A 20,517-nucleotide genomic window follows, 5' to 3' on the forward strand; every position below is an offset into this window, starting at 1 on the left:
GCAAAAAATAATTGTCTTAGAGGTTTTTTTGAAAAAAATTTATGCACATTATTTTTTTTTAATTAAAAATGCAATCATGCCATGAAAACATCTACTTTCACTCCAAAAAGTTCCATAGATTTGGACTTAAGACTTTGTAATTAAGACTTTGTAATGAGAATGTCTTTATCCTCATATCCTCACATTCTTACCAACATGTACGGGTCAAAGATTAATTTTACCCATCCTTTTTTTTAAATCCGTTTTTATCCATTTATTTCCAGTAGTTTACATTCTTGAAGGGTACAGCATCACTTGGATTCTGTGTCCAGTGGCCTTCACAGGCAAGTTGCTTCGGAAGTTGGCTCCAGCCATACCACTGCTCCCGTGAGCACAGGTTACCTGTCCCCAGATGACTTAGGTTTTGTTAGGTTCACTGCTTAGTTAAAAGACAAAGCTGGGACTGCTTTTCTCCAAGTGCCACAACAGAGGGAGCTGAGCCCTGGCTCAGGGGTGGCAGTCCACTCCTTGTATCCATGCCTGCCAGGTAGGTGACAGACATCTGAATCCTCTGAGCCCCCACCTGCCATCTCTCTTCCCCTGGACATACTGCTCTGACAGATGCCTGTCCCTCATGTTTACTTTATTTATTTTAAAATTTTTATTAGTTGTATATTTTCCTTCTATTTGTTGAAGGCTGAGAAACAGGAAAAGATCTTCCGTTTTCTGGTTTACTTCAAATCCCTGAGACATCAGGGGCTGTGCCAGGTTGAAGCCAGAAGCTGGGAACTCAAACTCTGTCTCTCCATGATGGCATTGCTGAAGTAGCTGTGCCATCACCTCCCGCAAGTGAGAGCGATGTGAGGCTCCCCAGCCTCCTGACTGTGCAGTGTGGGCTGCTGAGGGAGGGTATTTGCTGGCACATTGCCATCTTCCACTCCTGCCCTCTGAGCTGCCTCCCTCCTCCCAGGCATGTTTTTGAGAGAGTTGATTGTCAAGCAGGTGACTAAGAAAGGATCCAGCCTGGGAAGTTTGGGGTTCTGGTTTGTGACCAGCTGGATGATCGTGCAACAAGCACCTTGACTGTCTAGGCTTCGTCTTTCAAGAGGATCAGTGTAGCACAAAGGATAAAAATTGAGGTACAGAGCTTTTTGTTGCAGAAGTTTACGTTTAGGAATGGTGCTGTGGTCAGCTGGCTGAGCCACTGCCTGCAATGCCAGCGTTTTGTATGGGTGATGGCATTGGTTGGAATCCCAGCCGTTTCACTTCCAGTTCAGATGCTTGCTACACGCCCAGGAAAAAAACAGCGACGATGGGCCAAGTCCTTAGTTACCTGCAGCTCTCTGGGAGACTGGAAGGCGCTCCTGGCTTCAGGCTGGCCCAGCCTCAGCTGAGGCAACCATTTGGCAAACCAACTAAGGGATGGCAGATCTGTCATTCAAATAAATATTTTTGTGAAGGAAAAAAAAAGTTTAAAACCCAAGTGTAAACTATATGATATTTTTATCTGCTTTTACTTGCTTTACATGCATGTCTCCAATGTTACAGGAAAATTTTATCCTGTAAGACTTTCTGGTTCCCTGGTTATATCTTGTGAAAGTGTTTTACTTTTCTTTCTTGAGCGTATTAGCAATTTTTGATGAAGACTTCAGAATGGCTGTTTCAGAAAAACTGATGCCCAAAAGACCAAAACTTCATTAAGAACTTTTTAAGAAAAGGTGTTTGAGTGATAAAAGTTTAGCTTTAAGAAAAGGTGTTTGAGTGGTAGACGTTTACTTCTGGGGTAGAGGGAGAAACAGCACAGGCAGGCTTGCTTCTGCTAGTTTAGCCCTGGGGTATTCTGCAGTTGGGGAACCCCTGTGGGTGGTGGTGACTCAGTGCTGCCCTCTAGGGTCTGCTAGCCCGCAGTTGGAGTAAGGAGCAGGGCAGGATATCTGATTCAAGATGGGATGACTTAAATGTCAGGTTCCTGCCTTCCCCTGTGAGGCTTGTTAATCAAGTTCTCCGCATTCACTGACTCAACTGATGTGCAGTAGAGAATTACTTCTCATAGGGGCAATCTCGGAGGAGTCTGGAGGATTCAAAATTGAGAGTAACTGGGAAACATTTCTTGGTAATATTCTGTTCTGAGGAGGAAATTGAATTCATGTGTACATGTTGCTTCCAGCTGAAATGAGGTTGGTTTATGATGTTTGAAATCTTGGTAGTACTTTTGATGTCATTTTGATAATGTATTTGTAAATGTTTAGAAAGATTTGTGACTTACTGAATGTGGACTGATTTAGAAGTTTGTATATAGATCTGTTTTTCCATTTTTATACTTTGGAGAGCATGCTTAAGCTGTCTGTTAGAGTAAAACTATTAATCCTGTATTTGCTTTTTATTTTTCCCTTTCTCTTTCCACCACACCCCACCTCAGAACTTTGACCAGAATAAACTGGAAGAAGAAATGCGAAAGCGAAAAGAAAGAGTAGAAAAATGGCGAGAAGAACAGCGTAAAAAGGCCATGGAAAACATAGGGGAATTGAAAAAGGAAATTGAAGAGATGAAGCAAGGGAAAAAATGGAGTTTAGAGGACGATGATGGTATGTCTGTTTTTTAGCCTAGCATATCATGTAGAATATTACAGAATTAGGAGCCATACTTGATATTGGGACTTTGGAGGGCTGTGTGTCTGTGATGTAATACTTATTATTTTATCCATATTTTAAGTGTAAGTTGGTGGTAATAAGTACTTTCATTGTTGTGCAGCCATCACTGTAGTGTGTTTCCAGGCATTTTTCTTTGTCTCAAGCAGAAACCTTGTAGCCATTGAACAGCTTTCCTTCCTCCTCCATTCCTGCCCACATGGCTTCTAGTCTACTAATCATCTAGGCACCTGCCTTCTGAAATAAAACTCTGCACTGTCACGTCTGGCTTATTTCTCCTAGGATAGTATGTCCCAAGGTTCAGTCATGTATGGAATTCCCTTTATAACACTATGTTATAGTCCATTATTTGTGCTGTGTTTTGTTTTGTTTTTTTTGGACATTTGGATTTTTACCTTTTTAAATTTTATTTGAGAGACAGACAACATAGTGAGATAGTTATGATTCGGGTGCTGACTCCCTACAAACCCCTGGGCCTAGCCACAGTGGGAAGCCAGGAATTCAGCTCAGTTCTCCCAAGGGTTTGCACAGCCCAGTTGCTTGAGTCATCACCAGGGCCCGACTTGGCAGGATGCTGGAGTCAGGAGCTGGGCATCAAACTCAGGAACTCTGATATGGATGATTGTGGACTTTCACAGAATAATAGAATTTTGCTGTTTTTTTTTTTTTTTGTGTGTGTGTGTGTGAAAGAAATTGTGTTTTAAAGAGATAAATAGAATTTATGTAACTGGTCTGTCTCAATGGCTTAGTTGTATGAAAAAGATTAGATTGCCTTGAATTAAGAGTCAGGGGCTATTTTTTCTTCCTGTGGTATAACCTAGTTAATTTCAGAGATAAATAAATGAAAATATATTTTAGCAGAGAGACGTTAAAAAAATTTAGTTGTGAGGCAGTTGCAGAGAGAGGAGTGATAGATTAAGGAGGGTGAAGACAGGAAGAGGGAAAGAGGAAAGAGTGAAGAGAAAGGGAGGAAGACATCCTCTACCCATTGGTTCGCTCCCCAAATATTTGCAGTTGTTGGGGTGAGTATAGGCTGAAGGCAGGAGCCTGGAGCTTCTGCTGGATCTCCCATATGGGTGCAGGTGCCTAAGGTTTTGTACTATTTTCTGGTGCTTTTACACGTGTGTTAACAGGAAGTTTGATTGCAAGTGGGTTGTGTGTTGAATCTTGAACTCTTGATCATATGGAATGCTAGTGTTGCAAGTGGAAGTTTAACTTGCTACTCCACAATACTGGCCCCAGCAAAGAGATGTTTTATAAAAATGTTATTTTTATTAAGAGCATAGAGAAAGATAGAGGTCTTACATTCTGTAGTGTACGTCTCAAATGTCCACAACAGCCAGACCTAGTCTACGTCAAAGCTGCGTGGTTGGAAGTAAGCCCAGGTTTTCTATGTGTGTACCCGAGCCGTCACCTGCCACACCAGGCACTCATCAGCAAGAAGCTGGATTGGAAGTAAAAGTAGGACTTGGCCTCAGGTGCTCTAGTATAGGATGTGACTTAACTGTTAGGCCAAATGCCCAAACATCACAGAGAAACTTTAGGTTTTTTTTAGCTGTATAGCTATAAAATCTAGTTACCAGAGCTCCATATGTAAGGCACACTTAATATTTTCTTTCTTTCCATTTAAATAATTAGTCATTGATTGGTATTTATTTCTTTTGTTATTGTTATTCAGTAGTAATCCATGTTTTATGTGCAATCTAAAGAACTTCCTGCTGTGAGCATCTGGACTGCAGTGTGCCTGGGGTAACTAGAAGGTTTGAAGTTTGGAGAGGTGGCAAAGGGTCAGAACGACGAGGTTTTGGGTGTTGCCTTTCTAAACACACGTGCCACGATGGTGCATTTTTATGTTTTAGATGATGAAGATGATCCTGCAGAAGCTGAAAAGGAAGGAAATGACATGGAGGGAGAGGAGTTAGATCCCCTGGATGCTTACATGGAAGAAGTGAAGGAGGAAGTGAAAAAGTTCAACATGAGGAGTGTAAAAGGTGGTGGGGGTAATGAAAAGGTAGGGGCTTTTCTCTGAAGATTGAAATTCCGTTCTGTTTATTTGTACATTTCCCAAGATTGTTTTTGTTTTGGCAATAACTTTTTCTTGGTACCAGAGATGCTGGTGAACTCTAAGTATAAACGTTCTCTGTAAGTCACTTTGCCCCATAATGGGTTTTTTGGGGGTCTTTCCTGCCTATTACTTTTCGCAGATTTGTTCGGCATTCTCATTTTTCATAGTTGATTCTTTTCATCCTATCTTGGCATTTTTGTTTTGTTGTTCATTTATTTGAAAAAGAGTTACAGTGAGAGAGGGAGAGACAAGATTCTCCATCCCCTGGTTCATTCCCTGGATGGCACAAGCGCCAGGACTGGGCTAAAGTGAAGCCAAGCGCTGGGAGCTCCATCTGGGTCTCTCATGTGGGTAGCACGGCCAAGTACTTAGGCTGTGAGTTATATTTTGCTGCTTTTCTCAGGCCATCAGCAGGGACCTGGATTGGAATTGGAGCATCTGTACTTGAAACTTTGTCGTCTTTTTGTTTTAAATGATTTTTACCTTTTTTTACAATTACTGTTTGTCATTTTCTCCTGAAATACAAGCTGCCCAGGGGCAGTGCCAATTACTTGTTGTGCTTTTTATTTCATTCAGACTCTCAGAACTACCTAGCTTGTTTCGTGAGTGAAGTATACTATCTGTGTATTGTCTTTTCATAAAACTGTATTTTATAGTAAGCTGTATGTGAGTCTATTAACAAGATACAGTGTATATTATTTAAGCTTTTTTATAGTAATAAAGGAGAAAAGCAGACTTTGCTATGATTTAACTATTGCAAACAATGTCATAAATTTGAATTCTAAATTACAATTGTGCTTTATTTGACGTGTGATGTATGTTTTACTTTGGCAAGATGTTTCATGTTCCTTTTTGATTTTAGAAGTCAGGACCAACTGTCACGAAAGTTGTCACTGTCGTGACAACCAAGAAAGCGGTCGTGGATGCTGATAAGAAGAAAGGGGAGTTGATGGAGAATGATCAGGATGCCATGGAGGTGATTGTTCTACTCCTGGGACTTTTCTTCCCTGGTCCTGACCTAGGAATCTGTGTAGCAAAGTTGCAGGTTGCTAGTGTTCATTGCCGAGTAGGAGTGATGCTATTAAAGAGCCTGTAGTGAAGCTTTCTGAGTCTTCGTGTCCCACTCCACCTGCCCCTCTTGCCTCATCTCACTTCAGTATAATATAGAGAGACGAAATGAAGTGTTGACATGTTGTAAAGATTCATATACTGCGACCAGTGGATGACTTAATTAAAGCCACCTCATTTTTACTTTGCATTGGCATTATAACTTTTTGTGAGGGCTGAGAATGAAGAAATTGAAAAATTCCTTGTAACCTGTTGAGTGTCTTAATAGCTCACATCATTTCAGTCACTTTGAAAGTAGAGATTCAGGTTATTTCAACAACACTGAAGAGTTCCGTCTGGAAGTGGAGAATTTTAAATGCTACAACTGCTAACTTCTCAGAAGAGGAAAATAGTAATGCATTGAACTCCTTGCTTTTATTTTGAATTGTAGTATTCTTCAGAGGAGGAAGAAGTTGACCTGCAAACGGCCCTTACGGGCTATCAGACAAAACAGAGAAAACTCCTAGAACCCGTTGATCATGGAAAAATTGAATATGAACCATTCAGAAAAAACTTCTATGTTGAAGTTCCAGAACTAGCAAAAATGTCTCAAGAGGGTAAAATTCTTTTATTAATTTATTGGTTATGGTGGGAACAGAGGAAGATACATCTTATTGCCCTGGGGAAATGGGTGGACCTGTGAGTTTAAGGAGTGTTTGGGGATTATTAGAAGAATAAGCAAAAATTACATCAGCTTTTACATGTGGAATTTTTAAAAAAAAGACGTATTTATTTGAAAGTTGGGGTTAGAGTTTCAGACCAGCCCAACGGCCCAATTTGGCTAGTCTGAAACTTGGAGCCAGGAGCTGTTTCTGGGTCTTTGACATGGGGCCAGCCATCTTGTGCTTTCCTAGGCCCTTCAGCAGGGTGCAGCTCCTGGGAGTTGTTGTGATTGTGCATGTTATTGGTTAAACAAAGACGGTGTGGCAGCTCTTTCAGGGAGAGTAAGTGAATAGTTACCAGTCATTCCCCCTTCCTTTGAGAAAAGGAGAAAGATGCTCCATTTGCTCTTCACACTCCAGTTGGCTGCTACAACAAAACCAAAAGAAAATTGTTGAAATTAGGATATCTATTTTTGCTTCAGGTGGTTGTGACAATTTCCTCTCTAAGCCATTCGTTGCTTTCCTTGTGGGTCTTCGATGAAGTAATCTTAATACAAGGAATTGCAGATTCTTGGGTTTGCCATGCCTAATTGAAAAATAAAGGGTACCAGAAGGGCAATATTTATGAGTTTTTAACCTGGATTTTGCTTTGTAGAGGTGAATGTCTTTCGATTGGAAATGGAAGGTATTACAGTCAAAGGAAAAGGCTGTCCTAAACCAATCAAGTCTTGGGTCCAGTGTGGAATTTCCATGAAGATCTTAAATTCCCTCAAAAAGTAAGTGGTGGCACTTATACATAGTTTTCATTGTCTTGTTACTCAAAATAGCTCTCAAAATATTTCCCTATGTTAGATTTTAGCTTTAAAGGTTTTCTTGATATATAAAAATGCTTCAAGACATTTATGGAAAATTCAATTAAAATTAAGACAAGGCCCATCTCCCATGACCTTTCAAAAGTGCTTTTGTATAATTTACATATCATGAAACTGAGCTTTTAAGGTGTCTAATAAAGTGTTAGAGGCAAGGAGTTGTGCAGCTGTGACCGTAGCCTGTTTTAGATTTTTATTATTATTATTCCAAATACTGTTATTATTCCAAAATAAGCCTGTCTTCATTCGCAGTCATTCTGTTTCCATCTCTACTATCCTGGATCACAAACAATGCATATTTGGCTATTCATTTCATTTTTATTTGAGTGGTATCATTCAATATGTAGTCACTTGTGGGTGTCTTTCAGGTTCTTTGTGTTGTAAACTGTCTTAGTTCTAATTTCCTGTGTATTTGTAGGTAATGTTGTGTGGATAAATCACAGTTTGAAGAGCTTATTCTTAAGGACTCCAAAAGTCTCAGAGACCTCACTTCTTCACTCTTCCTTTGGTTTTTCTTTTTCAGACATGGGTATGAAAAGCCCACGCCAATCCAAACCCAAGCAATTCCTGCCATAATGTCCGGAAGAGATTTGATTGGCATTGCCAAAACAGGAAGTGGAAAGACCATTGCTTTTCTGTTGCCCATGTTTAGACACATCATGGATCAGAGGTCATTAGAAGAAGGAGAGGGACCAATAGGTACACTACTTGCATTAAACTTTTTATAAAATAGACAGCTGTGTTTACTAATCGGAAAGATATACCTTATAATTTCTTGCTTATGACAATGAAGATATCTGTCCGTATCCTGTTTCAATGTGTGCTTTGGGGCTGATTTCCCCTACCAGCAGGTGGAGTGAGACTCCTCGGAGCTCGGAGTGACATGTCAGAAGTACAAAATCAGTCTCTCCTGGCACAGCTCAGTTTTTAAACTCTGCCTTGGCAAGTAGACTCCTCATGCATCTATCTGTTTATTTGCGTAGAGGTTTGTTCTTAGCCCAGTGTCAGTGGATACTCCAACTGACCATGGTCAGTAATAGGAAGATGTGTTTTCTTAGCTTTTCTTTGTAATGGCCTTAAGGCTGCAGTCCCACACTTGGTTGAGGGTTAAGCCTCCAGATTGATGTTTCTTGGTTCATTTGGGTGTCTTCTGCAAATCTGAGTAGGGTTCTGGAAAGCTGTCCAGCTCCTCCCATGGAAATGCAGGGCGCAGTGTCTTTCTCCTCTTTGTGCCCTCAGACCAGGGTTGTTTCCGGAAGCAGCGGTATGGCTCCTGCAGCACAGTGAGTCACTTGGTTTTCTTTGTTCTGTGATTTGCAGTTGACAGCAATTTGTGTTCTGTTCAATGAAGTGTTTTCCCAGGAGTTGAGTGTGGCCTTTAACTCTGATTTATTTTCTTATAGCATGTTCTTAAAATTTACTTACATTTACCCTTTACCACAACCTCTGACATTTTAAAGCTTTTGAAATAGAGCTTTCAGAGGTTCATAAAACAAATAAAAACAAATATTAGGCTGAAAGATCTGAACTTTCTGCAGATGTTAAGTTTAACGGATTAAAGCGCAGCCTCTGGAGAACTTGGTGGTTAGGGTTTTGACATATTTATCTTTCCAGCTGTCATCATGACTCCAACTCGAGAACTGGCTCTACAAATTACTAAAGAATGTAAGAAGTTTTCAAAGACCTTGGGACTTCGAGTGGTGTGCGTTTATGGAGGAACAGGAATCAGTGAGCAGGTAGTTCTTTCCCACACCTTTCTGAAAATCAGTGATTTAATAAAAAAGGGGATCTTGCATTTTAGTATTTCAAATAGTGATTACTACTAAATCCATAAAAAATACTCGGCATAAAAATAATTTCAAGAGTGGACATTACAGTGGATGAATATTTTCTGGAGATCAAACCTAGACCATGGATATTATAGCTAATACTGTTTTATGTATGTAAAATGTACTGAGAGTAGATTTTTAAAAAGGGGTTGTATTTACTTATTTGAAAGTCAGAATTACAGAAATGGAGGCAGAGGCAGAGATGTTGCATCAGTGTTTTACCCCCCAAGTGGCTGTGTTGGCCAGAGGTGGGCCAGCCCAAAGCTGGGAGCTTTATCTGGTCTCCCATTTAGTGTAGAAGCTCAAGCACTTGGGACATCTGCTGCGGCCTTCCCAAGTGTGCTAATGAAGTGTGTCAGAAATGGAACAGCTGGGACTGGAACCAGAGCCCATACGGGATGCTCATGTTGCAGGTGGTGCCTTTACTTGCTGTGCCGCAGTGCTGGCCCCAACGAAGTGCATCCCTGTATTTGCAGTTTGAGGAAAACAATACTGACTGTGTGAAGGAATGCCCGATGGTGGCATTGATTTCACATTGTCTCTGTATATCAAACATCATATTACGGGAGCAGGTGTTGCAGCACAGTGGATTAGGCTGCTGCTTGGGAGGCCTTCATCCCAGATAGGAAAGCCTGCTTAACCCCAGCTACTGTGTTGTGTTGTTATTTTGTTTGTTTGTTTTTCTTTTCTTAATATTTACTTGCTCACTTGACAGGGTTACAGAGAAACAGTAGGAAATTTTACTTTTGTTGTCCCTGAGATACGTTTTTTTAACATTAAAAATAATACTTTTTTTGAAAGGCAGATTTACAGAGAGTGGTCCTTAATCTGCTGATCCACACGGGTTGGGTCAAAGCCACTTCTTTGGCTGTCTCATGTGGGTGGGGCTTGCACCATATTTTTGCTGCTTTCTGCGGCATGTTGGCAGGGAGCTAGTTCTGAAGCGGAGCAGCATATATGGGATGCCAGCATCGTGGGCAGAATTCTTTTACTGTCCCCATCCGTGAATTCCATTAAACATTTGTATTTAATTCATTTTCTGAATTCATTCTTAGCACTTTATTTGACCACATGGTGAAGCAAGAAATAATTTTCAAAATTATTTTGTCCATTCGTGCATATTTTATAGGTATAAAATTTAAATGAAGTTTTATGATATTTAAAACATTCTGCTGCTACATTGATTGTTTTTTTGTTTGTTTTGTTTTTTTAAGATTTATTTATTTTATTGGAAAGGCAGATGTACAGAGAGGAAGATCTTCCGAATGATGATTTACTTCTCAAGTGGCCGCAATGGCTGGAGCTGAGCCAGTCTGAAGCCAGGAGCTAGCAACTTCTTTCTGGGTCTCCCACATGGGTGCAGGGTCACAAAACTTTGGGCTGTCCTTGACTGCTTTCCCACGCCACAAACAGGGAGCTGGATAGGAAGTGGAGCAGCCGGGATTAGAACTGGCACCCATATGAGATCCCGGCATGTTCAAGGCGAGGACTTTAACCACTGTGCTGTCATGCCAGGCCCTGTTTTTGATTTTTTAAAATGCTGGTTGTGACTTAATAAATTCACTTATTCCCCCAAGGATTTATTTGAAAGGAAGAGTGATAGACACCTTCATCCAGTGATTCCTTTCCCAGATGCCCAGAGCAGTAGGGCTGAGCCAGGCCAAAGCTAGGAGCCAGGAAGCCCATCTGAGTCTCCCTGGGTGACAGGGACTCTGTGTCATCCTCTGCTGCTTCCCAGGCCCTGTGGCTGGGAGCTGTGTTGGAAGTGGAGTATCCGGGAAATGACCAGTACTGCCATATAGGAAAAGGACATCTAAGAAGCGGCACCTTCACTTGCTGCCTTACGAAGCCTGCTAAAAGTAAATTGGTTTATCAGATTGCTAACGGTTGTAACATACGGTTGAAACTACATTGATATATGTGATCACTTTATTTTCTTGTCCACGTTTTTAGATTCCTTTCTTGGGTTTGAGAGGTAGTAGCAAATTAAAATTGCTAAAATTTTTTGTTTCTTTGTTTACTGGTGTCAAATTTACATTGTCATGTGGTCATGCTGGTTCCCCCATTCCTTTAGTAGTGTTCCCAGCATTCCAGGGGCACAAGCAGGACAGTTAGATGTGCTGTGCCCAGACTTGGCACCCTGCAGAGCAGTGTAGACCTGTATGCAATGCCTTAAAATCTTTTTGAGTGAGCATTCATGATAAAAACCCTGTAAAACTTTGTGTTTTAAATTAGATCGCTGAGCTGAAGAGAGGTGCTGAAATTATTGTTTGCACACCTGGTCGAATGATTGACATGTTAGCTGCTAACAGTGGTAAGTCAGGGGTATTTTTCTTCTCTTTTATTTTGGAATTGTATACGTTTTTGTTAAATTAAAGCACACACATGAAACCATCAAAGGGTTTCTGTGTTTGTTCTTAAAGCTGTAATATCTTAAAATTTATATTGTGATGCTTACTGTCATAATTATTAGTATTTTGTGATTGGATTTAAAATTTATCTTTACAACTGGCACCATGTGATGTTTGTAGCAGTTAATTGAATTGTTAGCCCATTTTTGGCCTAGCTTTCCTTTTAAATAAGTAACATACTATCCATTTCTTTATTTTGACTTATTAGCTCTTTCTCCATAGGCATTTGCAGTTTACAATAAGTTAGGATATTGCAGCTTCAAGAAATTCTACCTTTTGTAAATACTGCATGTGTTTAGCGCAACTGTTATGCTTTGTTAAATTATTCCCTATCAAAACTGTTACTAAACTGTTGACATTATTTAACTTCTGTGGAGAAAGGCCCTGCAAGATTTATAGAACTGGGCTTCCGAGACTTAAACCTTCAAAGGTAGGTAACAAATGCTGTTCCCAACTTTGCAAAACTAATTGAGGCTGCAAAAGTTAGTGTGGAATACATAGAAATCACTTATTTTGGCTCAGTTCCCATTTTTGGGGGAAGAAAATGCTTTCAAAAATTTCCATTGCAGTATTCAGTATATACATAATGGGGTGTTAAGAATTGCATAGTGAGTGCATGCTTCTGGTAGCTTCTGCTTGGATTTCTATATGTGTATAATACTAGTGCTAGATGAAGCTGACGAGGTGGCTTTGAAAGTTTTGGTAAGTCACTGTGCTTGTACAGCATATAAAAGGTTTTAGGATGAATGCTGATTAAATAATTCCCATTTCCCCCTTCATTGCTGCATTATTAGATTTCCTGAAATTTGTCTCGATTAATTTTACCTTTTTCCCTTATCTGTCTTTTTGGTTTACCTTTAATGATTGTGTCCTACATGTTTTTGCCAGGTGATTGATTCAACAGTTGATAGTGAATGCTTCTGTTAATCTTCTAGAAAGGGTTTCCTTTGTATATATTTTGGTGTTACCCATTAAGAAGTCAGTTGCATTGTTTAAACCAGTGGGAGCACTTAATAAAGTTGGATTTGTATCATTGCTTAGAAAAGTATGTCTACAGGTAGTTCCTCATCAGTAATTAAACATGCACATTTGAAGGACTTTTAGCTGTATGGAAATAGGTTATACAGTAATCTAGAGGGAAATTTTTTGTATCTGAGATAGTACTGGCGCTTGCTTTCCACACATACGCTGTAATCTCTAATATGTTTTTTCCTAGGTGATGCTGTCAGATAATGGCTGATGTGGCTCGATGCTTCATCTCAGTCTTAGTTTTATGATGTGTTTTGGAGAGGGCTGTTTTCTGAATTTTACAGGTTCTTCAGGCCCTATGATGGTACGCAAGAGACGAGTTTGACAAAATAAAGGGCCTCATATACACCCATTGCCAGAAAATATTTGCCACTAGATTGAGATATTGTAGATCAGATTTTCTTTTTGCTGTTTAAAGATACCTAACCTGCCCCTCTGGTTAAGTCAGGCATTTTAGTTCCCTTTACAGTTACCTACCTATTTTTTATTTATGTATTTGAAGTTCTTGCTAGTCATAAAATGTGTCTGATTTTTAGTTTTCTTTTTCTCTTTATTTTTTTTCTCATGTTAGGTCGGGTCACGAATCTTCGAAGGGTGACATACGTTGTTTTAGATGAAGCTGATAGAATGTTTGATATGGGTTTTGAACCACAGGTAACCATTCAGTTTTATCCGTCTTTTATGGTGAAAATATCACCGTAACCTGCCATAAGAATGATGCTTGTAGGTTTCTGAAATTAACACACGTAACCTTGCTGCTTGGTAAAACCATAAGGCTGGAGCATGCGGCATGGAAATGGTGCTTATGTGTCTGATTCCTCCTATAAGTTGTTGAGGAGGAATTTGTACACTTTCCTGAACCACCTGACACCATCATTGATAAGGCTAGTATTTCTGTACTAATAATAGAAGCCTGAACTTCAAAATTTCATGGTCTTCATTGTCTAATTCATGCATCTCTGTACTTGTTTAGCTTAACTTTCTGCAATTATCCTGCATACTATTTGCAAAAAAAAAAAAAACACATAATGAAAGGTTTGTTTTAAAATAAGATTTATTTTTATCAGAAAGGCAGATTGACAGAGAGGAGGTTCATACTCCAAATGGTTGCAGTGGCCAGAGCTGGGATGAAACAAAGCCAGGAGCCAGAAGCTTCTTCTGGGTTTCCCATGCGGGTGCAGAGTTCCAAGGCTTTAAGCCATCTTCCACTGCTTTCCCAGGCCGCAAACAGGGAGCTGGATGGGAAGTGGAGCATCTCGCACATAAACCAGCACCCAGATAGGATGCTGCCACTTGAAGGGCGAGGATTGTTCAATTGAGCCATCCCACTAACCTCCAAAATTTTCTGAACTGAAGAATCAAATGAATTTTAATGTACTGTGGATCCCTAAAGCTGTGTAATAGAACTCCTGTTTTCAGATCTGCTCAGCTCTGGCCGTCGTGGCCAGCAGATGGAAGATTCTGTCTCTCCTTCTCTCTGTAAATCTGACTTTCCAATAAAAATAAATATTTTAAAAAAGAATGCGTGACATTCTGCAGTATTAGAAATGTGTATGGGAAAAGGGTAATATGTAAATTTTGCATCAGTCTTTGTGTGCCAATTATGAAGCTGTGTATGTTCTTACATGAAAGTATGTAAATATTTGTACTAAGTATTATAATGATTCACGTCTGTTAAAAGATTTATTTACTTGAAAGACAGAGGGTACAAAGGAAGAGAACATCTTACTGCTCATTCATTCCCAAAGAGCTTTAGCAGCAAGGGCTGGGCAGTCCAAAAGCAGGAGCCTCCCCTTGGTCTCCCATGTGGATGGCAAGGACCAGTGTCACCTCTGAGGGTTCATGTTAGCAGGAGGCTGGAATTGGAAGTGGAGCCTTGAACACTTTAGTATGGGATGTGATGTCCCAAGCAAGGTCTTTTTTTTTTTAAGATTTACTTTATTTTTATTGGAAAGTCAGATACACAGAGAAGAGGAGAGATAGAAAAGAAAATATTATGCCTGATGATTCGAATCCCAAGGTGAGGTGATGGCAGTGACTGGAGCTGTACCAATCCTAAGCCAGGAACCTGCAGCCTCTTGCGAGTCTCCCACACAGGTGCAGGGTCCCATGGCCTTGGGCTGTCCTTGACTGCTTTCCCAGGCCATAAGCATGGAGCTGGATGGGAAGCGGGGCGACCGGGACAGGAACCAGCACCCATATGGGATCCCGTCACTTGCAAGTCAAGGACATTATCTACTAGGTTACAGCACTGGGCCCCCCAAATAGGGTCTTAACTACTAAACCAGGGTCTAACTCCTGGTCTGGATTCTGTTTTGTAATGATTGGTACCAGACAAGTAGTAATTATCAGATAATATATTTAGTGCAGAGGAGAATGCTGAAAGATAGTGGGCAGTGATGGGAGAGAGAGCTGTTAGTTTAATTGTATTGTTGCAGTGGTCATGTTCATGAGGTGCCCCAGGTAAGATGAAGTCCTGAGCCATGATCGCTCATGAGATAACTGTGGCAGGTACAGAGCAAGAACACAAGATCTGAGGGGGAAGCTTGGCTGCTAGGGGAGCCTGGAGCAGCGTGCAGGAGTGGAAAGCAGGAGCTGGTGCTGGTGCTTTAACATGCAAGGCTGGTGGTGCTGAGGCTAGGAACTGGGGCTTCATCGTGGAAGTCATTGTATGTTATTGGTTGTTGCTTGACTTGCACCACCTTCCTGATCTAATTTCTTTCCAATTTTTTATTTTTCCTGTATCCCCTCGGCACATGCTTAACAGCAACACTCCTCCCTAGTTTGTCTCTTAACTGATTGTTTTATGCTTGCTTTTATTCCTCTCATTTGCATGCTTATATTTCTACTTTTGTATATTATATTTTAGGCATCATTTATTGACTTGCCACAATGGAACAGACTTTGTGTTTTCTTTCCTTCCTTGTCATGTATTTATTATGTTTATTTGTATACTGAGCCAATGAAAACAGTAGCAGAGCTTTGCTGAGACATAGCCATTCTAATGGTACTTGGTACATTTGTTTCCTTTGTTGTTGTTGAGAATTTTGTTTGTTTGATTTCAAAGGCAGGGAAACAGAGAGAGGGAGAGACAGATTCTTTTTGGCCTGTTGCTTCACTCCCCAAGTGGTTGCAGTGTGCTCAGGACAAGGCCCCAGGGAAGCCAGCAGTCAGGAGCTGACTCCAGGTCTTCATGTGAGTGCCAGAGGCTGCTCCCCAGCAGCTGGCGGGTTGGAAATGGAGACCTGTGACTCCACAAACTGGCTCCAAGTGGGACACGTGTGTCTTAGGTGACAGTTTAACTGCTGTGCTATAATGCCAGGACCTTGTTTATTGATTTTTGAGAAGCAGAGCAATAGATCGTAAAAAAAACTGTCTGAGGAAGATAAGACTGGTCGAAAGTTGATGTGCTCAAGTAAATAAATAAAAGTGGCTGTGCTTGTGTTCCCAGTAGAGTTGAGTTGCTGTTTTAATTGGATCCTTATATAGTGTTTGTATAAACTAAGCATTATTCACGGCACAGCAGTGTATTAAGCTGATTGCTTTTACTTTCTGTGTAGCCTCTTGATGTTCCTACAACATTTAGTTTTTTGTTAGATTATGGATTCCTTAGGTCCTTGTAAGCTTGCAACTAACTCACTGCCCAAGATTATTACTGTTTATTTCAGTGTCTCCAATAGTTGGGCAGGTTGATGGGATTCTTGGTCGCCGAAGCCTGTGTAAGAGTGCCTAGTTACACTGGCGACGAATGTAACGGCTTACGTACTTTAGGACCTGCCACACATGTGGGAGTCCTACATGGAGTTGCTCTCTCCTGGTCTTCCAAGAATTTAGGGAATGAAAGAAGATTGATCTCTCATACAGGCTCTACCTTTAAAATAATTAACTTAAAAAATTGAGACCTAGCAAGACGCCTGTCAGTTTCATCTTCCTTTAGTGGTTTCTAGAAGATTTCTTTCTGTCTCTGACTCTCTTACTTCTTAAACAAACACACAAATTTGTTTACTGCAGTGGAGCCAGTACTAAAACCCAGGCATTGTGATAGGAAATGGGGATGTCTCAAGTGGTGTCTTAACTGCTGAACCACATACTTGTCCTGTATTTATTTCAGTGCCAATTTTAGCTCAATTTTACCCTTTTGGAATCTTTTTAGTTCTTCACACAGCTGAAAGTCAATGCTGAGTGTCGTTTTATTTCACCCTGCTTGCGGTGAAGGTCAAGTGCTAATGAATTTCTCAAGTTTTTGTTTATCTGGGAACTTCTTTTCTTTCTCATGTTTGGAGGACACTTTTGCCAGATATACAAGTCTTGGTGAAGCTTTTTCTCCTTTAGCATTTGCGTGTATCTGCCACCGCGCACTGCCTTCTGTTCTCGTTTCTGGTGAGAAGTACACTGTAATCATATTGATAATATTTTCATGTTACAAGCCCTTTTATCTTTCTGTTTTTGAGATCTCTGTCTAGGAAGTTTGACTGTGATATGTCCTTGTGGGAATCTCTGATTTGCTCTTGGAATTTTAGCTTCTTATGTAGGCTCATTCTCATGACCTATCAAAGGTAGACACAATGTGGAGATGAAAATGGAGCAAGAGATCTTTCATCCATTTCTGTCTTTCTGAAGGACAGTTATCTGTTATCCCTCCCCCATTTCCTGGATCTCTGCATTTTCCTCAAAGTATGTAATGACTTCCTGATTTTCCTTGTTATTCTTAATGTTTGACTTTTTAAAAAAAAAAACAGGTTGATGTGTTTACTTGAATGACGGTTGCAGAGAGAAACTGGGGAGGAAGAGAGGGATTTTCTATTTGCTGGTTCACTAACAAAATGGCCCAAAATTGAGGATGCTGGGCTAAACTGAAGTTCATGAAGCTGTAGGGACCTGAGGACTTGAACCATCTTTTGCTGTTTTTCCAGGCACAGTAGCAGGGAGCTGGATCAGAGATGGAGCAGCCCGAATTAAAAATAGCACATATAAGAGATGCCAGCATTGAAGCTTTGGGCCTAATCTGCTGCGCCACATTGCTAGTTCTTCATTTGTTTTTAAATGACCTAATCTTTAATGCACAGCTCCTGAAAGGGAGAGAAATGAAGGTCTGGGATCGAGGCCGCTAGGGTCTCTAAATTGGGCAGGTATTTCCGGTATCTTACAGCCAGTGTGCTAGTGGTACAGTGGCAATGGCCAGTGCCTATGTATTTGCCCCTCTGGGCATTTGTGGTTACTAACACATGAACTCTGGACTCCAGATACTTACTTGCTTTTTTTTTTTTTTTTCTTAATATGTATGGATTTTAGGATTGGTTGGTTGCTTGTTAATTTATTTGAGAGGTAGTTATAGAGGAGAGATACAAAGAACTTTTATTTTCAAATTTCTTCCCCAGTGATCACCGTGGTCAGGGCTTGGCCTGTCTGAAGCTGGGAGCCTGAAACTCCATTCAGGTCTCCCATCTTTTGCTGTTTCTCCCAGATACTTTAGCAGAAGAGATGAGTCAGAAGTTGAGCAGCCAGAACCTGAGCTGGTTCCTGTATTGGATGCTGACACTGTAGGCAGTGGTTTAATGTGTTGCACTACAACTCTGACACTGAAACCAAATCTTTGGAGAACAGGTTCCTTTTTTTCTTGCTCTGGCTCCCTTAAACTTGTGTGTAGCCTGTCCTGGGAACATGTGTACTTGTTAAATATGGGGCTGTGGCAAGGGATGTTTACTATGGTCCTATGAGTTGAAATTGATGCAAATTAGCAGTTTGCCTTCTAGGGCTTTTCAACTGATTAATTCCAAAGTAGTTTTATCAAATACATTCTTGTTCTTTGCCCTAAATCCTCCTGATATGTCTTACTGTACATTCTTAGGACTTAGAACTACTCTTGGCACCTCAGGGGCGTTTATTAGAAAAGTGTCCAATGAAGGAAAATCTGTAGGAGTCGGTAGCAGCTGCATCCTAGGTAGAGAAGACAACTACTGAGTGTGCCAGCTGATGGAAAATCTGTGTCTCTACTTCTTTTTGTTACTCAGCCTTTCAAACAGGGTTTTTTTTGGGGGGGCGGGTGGTTGTAATATTTGTTTATCTGAAAAGCTGTGTGATAGAGAGGCAGAGGCAGAAATCTTCCATCCTCTGGTTCACTCCCCCGTAGAGTGCAGGGGCCATGCTGGGCCAGCCCGAAGTCGTGGAACTCCATCCATGTCTGCCATGTTAGTATAGGGGCCCAAGTCCTACTTGGGCTATCTTCCACTGTTTTCTCAAGTGCATTAGTAAGGAACTGGGTCGGAAGTGGAGCAACTGGGACTCAAGCTGATACCCATATGGGACCCTGGCCCTGTGCTATAATGTTGGCTTCAAAATTGTATCTTTAAAATGGAAGCGTTTCCTTTACTTGGTTTTAGCTGCATTTACTTGTCATTTTTCCTCAGGTCATGCGTATTGTGGACAATGTTCGTCCTGACCGCCAGACAGTTATGTTTTCGGCTACTTTCCCCAGAGCCATGGAGGCTTTGGCTCGCAGAATCCTCAGCAAACCCATTGAAGTGCAGGTTGGAGGCAGGAGTGTCGTCTGCTCTGATGTGGAGCAGCAAGTGGTGGGTACCATCCAGAAGACCTCTGGTCACATTGTGCAGCCAGCGTTTGTGCTGTTGTAGGGAAGATGGCAGGTGATTTCCACAATTCAGTATGTACATTTGCTGTTGCCTGCAGTGTTTACCGTATATACTTGCCTGAACTGTTAGATGGAGCTTGTTTCCGTTCTCACCTCCATGCTGGGTGCAGTAAGCCCACAGATGGGAGGCCCCAAATAAAGGATCGTTCGCTTGCATTTCCAAGCCTTTTAGTCTCTGGAAGTTTGTAGTTTTGATTTTTTTTTGTTCTCCTTGTTTTAACAATTAAATTGAATTACTTCATAGCCTTTCCTAAAAATTACCGTAATGTTAACTAACGGTCACAACAAATGAGATGAATATTTTTGTTCAAGGATCCTGTTTGCTTTTTCTGTGAACGTAGTGTGACTTGGTGTTTTCAGATTGTGATCGAAGAAGAGAAGAAGTTTCTGAAGCTGCTGGAGCTTCTGGGCCACTACCAGGAGTCGGGGTCCGTGATCATCTTTGTGGATAAGCAGGAGCATGCCGATGGGCTCCTCAAGGACTTGATGAGAGCGTCCTACCCGTGCATGTCTCTCCATGGAGGTACCGTACGCATTCCTGCATGTGGGAATTAGCTGCCCGTCCCAGGGCCCTGTTCTCTGCTGAGTTCCCTATGACTTGCAACCATATGTTGTGTCATTTGTCTCAGTTTTCGCTCATAACACTGCTGTGTATTACACATTTTTATCTCGTTAGCATAAAGCTGAAAAAATTCCAGGTAGGTAAATATTGATTTGAGCCAATTGCACTGCTATTAAGTAGTAGGACTTGAACTTTTAAGATTGTCTCTTTCAGTTTTTATGTATTTTTTCAGTTTAATTTGAGAAAAGAGAGAGACAAATATTCTGTAAGTAACCACAATAACCTGGCTTAGAAAAGCAGAAACCATGAGCCCAGAACTCATTCTTGATCTCCCATGTGGGTGGCAGACACCCAGCTGATTGAGCCTTCAGCTGCTGTGTCCTATGGTGCACACGGGCAAGAAACTGGTATGAAACATGATGGCATGGGCTTGGCGTGATAGCGCAGTGGTTAAAGTCCTTGCCTTGTATGCCCGGGATCCCATATGGGCGCCGGTTCTAATCCCAGCAGCCCTGCTTCCCATCTAGCTCCCTGCTTGTGGCCTGGGAAAGCAGTTGAGGACGGCCTAAGACCTTGGGACCCTGCACCCATATAGGAGACCGGCAAAGAAACTTCTGGCTCCTGGCTTCGGATTAGCTCAGCTCCAGCCATTGTGGCCACTTGGGGAGTAAATCATCAGAGGGAAGATCTTCCTCTCTGTCTCTCCTCCTCTCTGTTTATCTGCCTGTCCAATAAAAATAAATAAATCTTTAAAAGTAATTGGGTTC

The 20,517-nt window shown here is 41.1% G+C and overlaps 1 protein-coding gene across 6 annotated transcripts in view; it reads left to right on the forward strand.

The window, feature by feature from the left end:
- DDX46 (DEAD-box helicase 46) overlaps positions 1 to 20,517 on the forward strand; it is a 46,050-nt gene that overhangs the window by 11,174 nt on the left and 14,359 nt on the right. For 4 of the 6 annotated variants that reach the window (XM_040971981.1, XM_040971986.1, XM_040971983.1 and 1 more), the window contains exons 5-15: positions 2,399 to 2,564; positions 4,487 to 4,638; positions 5,555 to 5,668; positions 6,191 to 6,356; positions 7,057 to 7,177; positions 7,794 to 7,969; positions 8,885 to 9,006; positions 11,335 to 11,413; positions 13,111 to 13,193; positions 18,947 to 19,111; positions 19,549 to 19,711. In XM_040971981.1, coding sequence (XP_040827915.1) covers positions 2,399 to 2,564; positions 4,487 to 4,638; positions 5,555 to 5,668; positions 6,191 to 6,356; positions 7,057 to 7,177; positions 7,794 to 7,969; positions 8,885 to 9,006; positions 11,335 to 11,413; positions 13,111 to 13,193; positions 18,947 to 19,111; positions 19,549 to 19,711 — 1,507 coding nt within the window. Of the gene's footprint in view, positions 1 to 2,035; positions 2,565 to 4,486; positions 4,639 to 5,554; positions 5,669 to 6,190; positions 6,357 to 7,056; positions 7,178 to 7,793; positions 7,970 to 8,884; positions 9,007 to 11,334; positions 11,414 to 13,110; positions 13,194 to 18,946; positions 19,112 to 19,548; positions 19,712 to 20,517 lie in introns of those variants that run through there. The other 2 variants (XM_040971989.1, XM_040971997.1) reach the window with 2 other exon arrangements.

The sequence above is a fragment of the Ochotona curzoniae genome, unplaced genomic scaffold (assembly GCF_017591425.1).
Source record: "Ochotona curzoniae isolate NIBS_2020 unplaced genomic scaffold, NIBS_Ocur_1.0 contig_1, whole genome shotgun sequence".
Taxonomy (NCBI): Eukaryota; Metazoa; Chordata; class Mammalia; order Lagomorpha; family Ochotonidae; genus Ochotona; species Ochotona curzoniae.